This window comes from Pinus tabuliformis, chromosome 1_2, assembly GCF_031772625.1.
Source record: "Pinus tabuliformis cultivar Carrire ecotype Pingquan chromosome 1_2, CPIR1, whole genome shotgun sequence".
Classification (NCBI taxonomy): Eukaryota; Viridiplantae; Streptophyta; class Pinopsida; order Pinales; family Pinaceae; genus Pinus; species Pinus tabuliformis.
Window position 1 is genome coordinate 1212016023 of NC_142298.1, and position 9675 is coordinate 1212025697.

The window sequence follows — 9675 nt, forward strand, 5'->3', positions numbered from 1 at the left end:
TCTTCATACCTATGAAAGAGCTGTGGCGAGGATATTAGTAAGGCTCAATCCGAAAGAAGGACTCGCAGAATCGATCACGCTGCAGTATAAGGAGTATGTCTTCGAACAACCTCTGGATTATGAACTCCTACCTTTTCGATGTCATCGTTGTCACGAGTATGGGCATTTGGCAAGGGATTGCCCTATGGGGAAAAGAAGAAGGAGGACTCAAAATAAAGAAGAGGCGTGGGAGGGTTTTTTGAGGAAAGCTGAGAATCCGGTGGAGGAAAATATCCCGGATGGGAAGCCTATGGAAGAACATTACACTCAGACTGAAGAGGGATTGCTTTGGGAGGAAGGGGATCCGGTTCGAGTTTCAGAAGACCAGCCTCACTTGGAAATGCCAATTGATGATCCGGCCGATCTCCATGGAGATGACCCATCCGGTATGCAGTCTTCCCCAATCATTTCTTCTTTTAATTCTGAATCAATCGTCGAGTGTATGCCTACGGAATCCCCCCTGGTAAAAAACTGTAATGATGCCCTTCAGAATATTGAAAATCTTTTGGCTGCTATTCCATCCTTAAATCTGAACTGTGAGGATATTCCCCTAAAGAGTCAGGGTACTGGTCTTTCCCCTCCTGCCCGTCACTATAACCTTAGATCTCTCAGTAAGAAATCTGTTTGCACTCATGATGCCCTGGAGTCTGTAGGTGGGCTAGGTGCTGAGTCGTCTAAGAGTTTCCCTAAAAAAGGTAGAGGTCGGAAATCATTTTTTTCTAAAGCCCAAGTAAAAGCAAAATTTGATGTGGCTGATGGCAAACAAATGTCGATTCCTGGGGCGCTTAGAGCAGCTAAAACCCCTGAGGCGGTCATAAAATGATTTGTCTTTCTTGGAACTGCAGGGGTTTAGCGAGTAAACCCAAAAAACTGGCGTTGAAAGACCTAATTTCTCGTCACAACCCGGATATTGTGTTCCTTCAAGAAACCTTGGGCAAAAGTGCCGATATTGAATCTGCCCTTCGCTCCTCTTTTCCGGGATGGGTTTTTATAGCTCTTGATGCTTCAGGTCATTCGGGCGGGCTTGCTATTGGATTTAAGGAAGGAAGATTGAAGATTTTAAATTCCTGGGACTTGTCTCATGTTCTGGGTATGGAGATTGTCTCTCCCGATTTTGATTTTCCTCTTTTGTTCATCAATGTTTATGGGCCCTGTCAGGGAAGGGTCCCATTCTGGAACGATTTCCTTTCAAAAGATCTGATAAAAGACAAAAACCTGATAATTGGGGGAGATCTAAATTTTTCTTTGGGGATCGCTGAAGCTTGGGGGCCCTCTGCGAGGGAAGATCCTCTGTCAGATTTTTTCACAAATGCTCTTCATACTCATAAACTGATTGATGTAAATATCATTAAAGCTAAACCTACTTGGAGGAACAGAAGAACGGGGGAGAAGAGAATTGCAAAAAGGCTGGATCGTTTCCTCATCAATGAAATGTTGGCGTCCAATATCCCACTGTTCAGACAATGGGTGGGTGAAGGGGGAAATTCGGACCACTTTCCCATCTTTCTTGAATTCTCCAAGCCTCCTCCAAAACCGACTGCTCCATTCAAATTCAATGCATCTTGGCTACAGGAGGATTCTTTTAATCAGCTTTTCAGGAATACCTGGAGACATCCGGGTATCAGCCCTACGGAAAATAAAGGAGCACACTTTATGGAAAATTTAAAAAGGCTTAAGAAAGCAACCATCGAATGGGCCTCAGCCAGAAGGAAAAAACAAATTGAGGATTTGGCCATTATTGATGATGCCCTACGTGCTTTAGAAGATCCTGAGGCTGATGCTTATGCATCCCAGGAGTCGAAAGAAAGAATTCTGGCTCTAGAAAAGAGTAGAGCAAAGATATTACTGGACAGAGAAGAGGAGTGGAGACTGAAAAGTAGGGCTATCTGGCTGAAAGCGGGGGATGAAAATACAAAATTTTTCCATAACTATGCAAAGGGCCGGAAAAATGCTAATACTATATGGAAGCTGAAGGACTCTGAAGGTAGGGAGGCCTCATCTTTTGAGGCTTTATCAAACATGGGAAAGAATCATTTTCAATCCCTTTTTTCAGACCCTGGGGGGATTTCTTTAGCTGAAATTATCAGAACAGCCCAAGTATTTCCTCGTTTTGTGGAGGGGGAGGAAGCTGAAAATCTCTTTAGAGAAGTGACTAAGGAGGAAGTAGAAAGTATAATAAAATCAATGGCTAAAGATAAAAGCCCGGGGCCGGATGGTTGGACCATAGAGTTGTTTTCCCACCTTTTTGATTCAATTGGAGCAGAGCTTACTGAAGTAGTGGAGGAATCAAGGAAGAAAGGAGAAATTTATGGTCCCTTTAATTCAACTTTCATTGCTCTCATTCCAAAAAAAGAGGACCCGGAAACTTTTGAAGACTTCAGGCCTATTTCTCTGTGCAATACTATTTACAAGATTATTGCGAAAATCATTGCGGTTCGCCTGAAACCTATTTTATCATTATGTATCTCCAATGAACAATTTGGTTTCTTGGACGGTCATCAAATCCATGAAGCCATAGGGGTGGCCCAGGAAACTATTCACAGTATCAGGCAAGCAAACAAAAAAGGGGCTGTGCTTAAAATCGACCTATCCAAATCCTATGACAGGATCAGTTGGACGTACCTCCGGATGTTATTGAGTCATCTAGGCTTTAAGGTGGAGTTTATTAATTGGATCATGGGATGCATTTCAAGTGTAATTTTTGTTGTTCTGATAAATGGGGCTGCCTCTCAATTCTTCAAAAGCCAAAGAGGTTTGAGACAAGGATGTCCTCTTTCTCCTTTGCTTTTTCTTCTAGCAGCAGAAGGACTAAGTAGGTTGATTTCAAATGCCAAGAGATCAGGTTTGATCAAAGGTTTGGAAGTTGTTGTAAATTTGTTCATAACTCATCTTCTATTTGTTGACGATATTTTATTATTCACAAATGGGAATTTAAATGAAATCAAAGAGCTTAAAATCATTCTTGATCTGTTCTTGAAAGCTACAAGGATTCAAATAAACTCCAGGAAGTCTCTTTTAATTTTGGAAGGTTTCAGTAGACAAGAGGAGATCCTGATATCATCATATTTGCCTTTCGAAATCTGCAATATGGATCAGCCTTTCAAATATCTTGGTTTTTGGCTAAAACCATCTTCATATAGAAAGCAGGACTGGAATTGGTTGGTGGCAAAAATTGAGCAAAAAATTTCCCATTGGAGCTTCAAGTGGTTATCGCGGGCAGGTAGACTTACTCTGGTAAATTCTGTTCTACAGGCTATTCCGGTTTTTGGGCTACATTGACTTGGATTCCCAAAAGGATCCTCCATAAAATCAAACAGATCTGTAGCAGGTTTCTATGGTCAGGATCTAAGGAGGACATAGTTCTTCCCTGGGTGGCTTGGGACAAAATTGCTAGACCAAAAGATTGGGGCGGCTGGGGCTTAAAGAATCCTTTTGACTTCAGACTCTCTTTGGCAGCAAAATCGGGTTGGCGAATCATAAACTCGGAGAACCTCTGGACTAGAGTTGTAAAAATAAAATATATTGATCCCGTTCCTCTTGAAGACTGGATTAGGAGCCCAAACAAAAAAGGAAGGAACTGTTCTGTTATTTGGAAAGCCACTACAGAGGCTTTTAAAATAATTGAACAAGGTTTGGCTTGGCGGGTAGGAAATGGTGAAAATATGAGGATTGGCAGGGATCCGTGGGTGGGGTGCAACGAATCTTTTGTTTTATCTCCTGGTCTGCTCAACCATCTGGACACAAAAGGAATCAAAAGTTTAAATCAGATAGCAAATATGGGGCAATCTTCTATCTGGGGACAGACATGGAAATCAGAAGATGACCTGGGCATTGACCCCATATGGAGGAAGGAGTGGCAGCTTTTTCTTCAGGAGCTCAAAAGATCAAATGTTAGATTAAAGGACAAGCCAGACTCCCTGGTTTGGGCTCACGCTGAGACGGGCTCATATTCCCCAAAGGCTGGTTACAACTTTCTGATGAAGAGAAAGGGATGGGACCCTCCTGTTTGGTGGGCAAAGCCTTTGTTTAAACTGAAGTGCCCCAAAAAAGCTATAATTTTTTTCTGGTGTTTTTTAAAAAATAAGATTCCTTCTTGGGACATTCTTCAATCTCGTTTTAAGCAGGGCCCTGGAAGATGCCCCTTATGTTTTGCAGCCTCAGAATCCATCCCTCACTTGTTCCTCGCCTGTCCTTTCACAAGGCAAGTTTGGGATGAAACGAAAAAGCTCTTGAACATTACTGTAAGATGGGAGGGGGAAGTTATTTCCACTGCCTGGGAATACTGGTGGACTCATTACTCTGAGAGGAATCTGAGGAACCTTCCTCCCATTCTTTGTTGGGGCATATGGATTGCTAGAAATCGAAGTATATTTAGAGAAAAATCCACCCCAGCGGAAGTTATTGCAATTCAAAGCACTGCCATTCTCGCCAGCATTCCAGAACCGGAAGGTCCTTTAAAATCAGACCAGCGGAAGGATGTTCATATCAGAGATGGGATTCCATGGGCTTTCTTTGACGGGGCAGCCCAAAATAACATTACTGGAGCCGGGATTATTATCCACTTAAGCCCCTCTCATTCGCTAAAAGCCTCAGTGGGCCTTGGGATGGGATCAAATAAATTTGCAGAACTCTCAGCCTTAAAATTACTCCTTTGCTGGCTCATTCACAGAAATATCCTCGCAGTTCAGATTTTTGGAGACTCGTTGAATGTTGTTAATTGGGTCAACGGGAAATATAGATGCCATCATTATATGTTGATGCCACTATTTGAAGAAATCCAAAACTTAAAACTCTATTTTAATGTATTTTCCATTGATCATATTTACAGGGACAGGAATGAAGAGGCAGACATGTTTTCTAAAGAAGGTCTGCAGCAAGCTGTGGGCTCGTGGAGAATAACAGAACAGAACCAGGACCAGATCCGTGTGTCAGATCTTCCTCCATACACTTAATGCTTTTTGTCTCCATCTATGTATGCTCTAGTTTATTAGTGGACTTTATTATTTTATCTGATACTGGTAGCATATGAAGAACTGTGTTTCTTTTTTCTGTTTGCTCTTTTTTGATAAGAGCATATAGAGATCTCTGTTTTGTGCACACACCATGGGTTGTTTTCCTTTGAAAGGAGACCCAGTTTCCCTGAGACAGACTTAATTATAGTTTTTGGTTTGGCTGTTCAGGCCGGGTACAGGAGAATCATAGCTGATTTAGGCGTGCTGATGATTACATAGAGGAGTTTGTTCTCCTTCTCATGCAGAATTTTGCTGAATGTTCACTCATCTGATTGTAACTTTTTTATTCCTTATAAAAAAGTTCGGTTTTTTTCCTCGGAAAAACTAAAAGATAGGGCTGTGATTTTCTTGTTGAAATAGAAATTTATTTAGGAATGAGATATTATTTCCTCATTGACATGTAATGCACTATTTTATTTCAGGATTATATTTGATATGTTTTGTAACGTCCTTGGTCCCCAATTAGGCAACACTAGATACCTAGTACCGCTTTAAAATTAGTTATATAACCTGCAGAAGCAAATGCACTCTAACCTGTTAGAATTTTCCTTTGAGCCTAGCAAATATTGCTAGCATGAATGCAACACTACATTCCATAAAGCATTACACATCACATATAAAATATAGACATGAAATAATGCAGTGGAAAATAAATGCTCATTAACAATAATTAATCAGAACCCTGAAACTAGGGTTTTATCATATTAAACATAAATTTAGCATACGCATAAGACATTATACATGAACAACCTCATAGTCCAATCCCCAAGACTCACTGACTAAATAATAACAAAAACTAAATAATCCCCCACAATATCCAACTTCAATTCTTTTATTTGCATGGCTTAACTTCACCATGTGGCATCCTTTAGAACCATGTGGGCCCTAGGTGAACTTTTCACGAAAAAATTGAATTGTTGCCTTGTCCTTGGAGTTGCATCCCCCATACCTTTTTTGTGCATAGGGCTCTGCAACCAACCTTATTTTGTTAATACAAAAATATGTACAATATTTACAATGTTTACATCTTGGCCCCCTAGCCACTAAGCCAAAACTAACAGATAAGTATTTGCAAAACTAACCCTATAAATATATCTAATATATCTACATGGGAACGTAAGCCACATAATATAACATGTCGCTCACTATCCTAAATATCAATGTACAGATATTTAGATCATCAAAACTGGGTAAGGGTATTAAATTTTCCATGTATAGATTATTACATTCATGTTTAGTGGATATCAACAAACAATCCATGTTGTATATAATTGATATTTGTAAATGAAAGAAGAGAATAGAGAAGAGATAACCAAGAGAGGTTAAAGGAACAAGAGAGGTCCAAGAGAGTGGAAAGGGCCAAATATTGTGTAATGAGGCCAAACTTGTACAAATTTTGTGTGAATGTAGATTGTGTAATTATTCTGCATGATTTGTGCCTAATATTTATGTGTTTTGAATAGATGTGTGTATTCTTATAAATGAGTGTTTTGAGGATCATAATTCGAATCAATTAGATTTAATTTAATATCATGATATTTTTGGGATGACTGATTAGTGTGTGTGTTCTCATCTTAGCCGAGTAGTGGGAGTAAGTTGAAAGGATTCAACCAAGGAGGAAAACAATAAGGGATTGGTTGTGGGATAAATAATTGCAGGTTAACCAACTAATTGAGGTTCCAAAGTAATCTCTTTCAATAGGGGATGAGTATACTTGTAGAGTAATTTTTTTTTGACAATGGTCAATTTCAGAGTTCAGCCTTATTGGAGCCAAATACATTATAACACATAGACTTAGTGAAAACCCTGAATCTTGTCGAAGTTTTGGCAGTTAACGGAAACATAAATATTCCCATTGGATGTTTTCCATCATCTTGGCCTTCAAGCGATCAAGAGTATAATATTATCCTAACACATCATTACCTATGTTGATTCAAGATCATGCAAAGCCAATTTTTCAGTTGATGTACATGAGATATAAAACACTTCCTGTTAATTGTAGTTTTGTTTTTCGCCACCACCTGATGAGGAGAGTGTAAGGGTTACAAATTACCGACAGTCCCATGCGAGGTAGTCCTATTAACTAATGACCCCAATAGAAGAGATATCCCATGGTTTGTAGTCTTGTTTATCGCCACCACTTGACAAGGAATGATGAAAAGTTGCAAACATCGATGAGAAGTGAGGCATTACTGTCATCTGAAAGACTATGGAAAATATAAACAGGTCACAAAAATTGTCCTCCATCATTGCCACCACTAAATGCTGGAGTGTTCTAATGAATGATGGATTGTCTCATCAATTAGTGAACCCAACGAATGGAAAAGTTCTTGTCAATTAATGTTGTACCATAGAGGGATTTTCGATATTGTGGTGGTAATAGGAGTCTAAGTTTATGAGCACTTGGTGTTATTACTGATGACATGTGAAGTTACGAGCTATGTGAGCTAAGTATTATGCCTTTTGGGTTTGGGTGCTTTTTGGTATAACGAGAAAGCATTGATAGGAAGGGGAAATGTGCCTCAGCGCCTTTTGAATCCAAACCCTTGGTTCCAATTCATAGTCATATGTGTTTTCATATTGTTAAGCCCTTGGTGCTAAGGGCTTAGAGAATTTGGGGATTGTGCATAGTTGGGCATTATTGGCATTGTCATTTGTGGCTCCTATGGGTAGTGAAGGAAAGCACTTAAAAGTATCACGCCGATCGATATTATTGATTAATGAGGATATTTAAATGCACCATATTGATTGAGATTTATTCTCGATCCATAGTCTTGAGTAATGCAAAAGAGATGTTGGATTCTCCCGCAACGAGATGTAAGTGATCTAAAGGATTAAAGGGGAATTTAAGTATGGGCCATCATGTTTGAGTGGGAAATGGATGCAGTTTGCATCACAATTTATATTCCTATACAATAAGGTCGAGAAGGTCCACCAGATCGTAGTGCCATGGTTTCACGAATCATTCCGATTGGATTTCATGAGATCAGTGATTAGGTTCCATGAAATCAGTGTGAGGGTTCTGCAAGATTTTTTTATTGTGGAATGATATCATTGAGGAATGTGCAATCCCTGTGAAGCAGCAATTGAGGAGAGAAGCTTGGTAATGGCTCGGAAATGGCGGTGTAGATTTGTGTTAGAAAATTATATATTACGGAGCAATGGAACACATAAAATATTGCAGAAATATAAACACAGAAAACGCACAAAACAAGAGAGACGCAGATATACGTGGTTCACCCAGTTTGGGCTACGTCCACCCCGAACAGCCAGTCCTTCCTTTCTATTATCCAGCAAAATGAAGAGACACAACCTACAGCAAATCCGCTGTAATATCCTCTGTTTTCTCTCACAGTTTCACCTCTCTGTTTCTCACTCATAGAATACACATCTATTTCACAGCCTCAAATACAATACCCTCATACAAAGAGAGGGGTTGCCTTCTAGGGAAAAAAACCCTAAACTAAACATAATTTCTACTGTTAGATCATCCACCTAATGAACGGCCCAGATTGACTAGAAATTACTATACTTTTACAAGGAAAATTTACATTTATTTTTAGCTTCGGGGGCGCTGCCCCCGAGCCCTCGCCGAGAGACCGCTAGCCCCCGGACCCCCTAGTCGGGGGGGATCGGCCCCCGGGACCCCCGCAGGGGGGACAAGTCCCCCCCGCACCCCCCCGCGTGGAGGGGTGTACAAACTTCCTGGGGTATACATCCGGCTGAAACAAAGACCTCTGAACAATCATGCTCCACACACAACAATTTGACCTCGTGATGGTATGGGCCAAGCTCATCGTTGGAAAATCTCCCTTCTTCTTTGGATGACAGAGAACCATGGCAGTTCAGATAGGACATTTTAAGTCGATTGTTGATTCCTCAAATATTCGGGAATCTGACGGACATGGGCACGGTTAATTTTTTGACAGTGAGATTCCCGAATATTCTGGGAATATTAAGCTCAGGGGTTCAAATAGCAACTTCAAGTTGGAAAAACAATCTACCGACTGTGACATGGGCATAAACAATTTCTCTACCAAAGAGCAGGATTGGATCCTGCACATAGCCAATGCGGGGCAGATAATGAAGGAGGCCCTGCCTGCCACTGGAAAGGTCTTCAAAGATACCAAGAAGACTGTATAGGAGTGTGTCTTTGAGTTTATTTGTTTCATCATTGGTGAGGCCTCCAGCAAGCTTCAATGTGAAATGCAGTAAACAACAATGATCTATTATGGGAGATGATGACCCCGAGTTTGAATGTATTTATTATGCTGGTTTTCGCATAAATAAGAGGCTAGTGGTAAAATGAATTGGAGTCGTCTACGTAGATGGAGGAATTGTTTGGATGGTTAAAAATGTTGGAATTTGGGTTTAAAAATTTCAATTTATTTTTGTAAAGGCAGTGTTTCAATCATGTTTTTTATGGTGGAAATGGATTCAGTACCATCAAAAACTTCTAGAGCACCTAAAATTATAAATTTTGACAACTTTTGCTTGGATTTACAAAATTTTTTGCTGGATTTTTTCAAAATATAATCAGAATTTCCATAACTTTCCAAGCAAAAAAACATAATCATAATCATTAGACTTCGGAAAATGATTTTTTTGATTGGTTAAATTGGTA

General features: G+C 40.0%; 1 protein-coding gene across 1 annotated transcript; it reads left to right on the forward strand.

Moving 5' to 3' along the window:
- The first annotated feature begins 3815 nt into the window (after positions 1-3815).
- Positions 3816-4991, forward strand: LOC149210619 (uncharacterized). Its single transcript, XM_089399022.1, has one exon. The coding sequence runs from the start codon at positions 3816-3818 to the stop codon at positions 4989-4991; it is 1176 nt and encodes a 391-aa protein (XP_089255148.1).
- The last annotated feature ends 4684 nt before the right edge of the window (positions 4992-9675 follow it).

What these genes read in the sequence shown, in the direction of transcription:
- LOC149210619 (XM_089399022.1), top strand. Translation starts at nt 3,816, where the DNA reads ATGGGGCAATCTTCTATCTGGGGACAGACATGGAAATCAGAAGATGAC.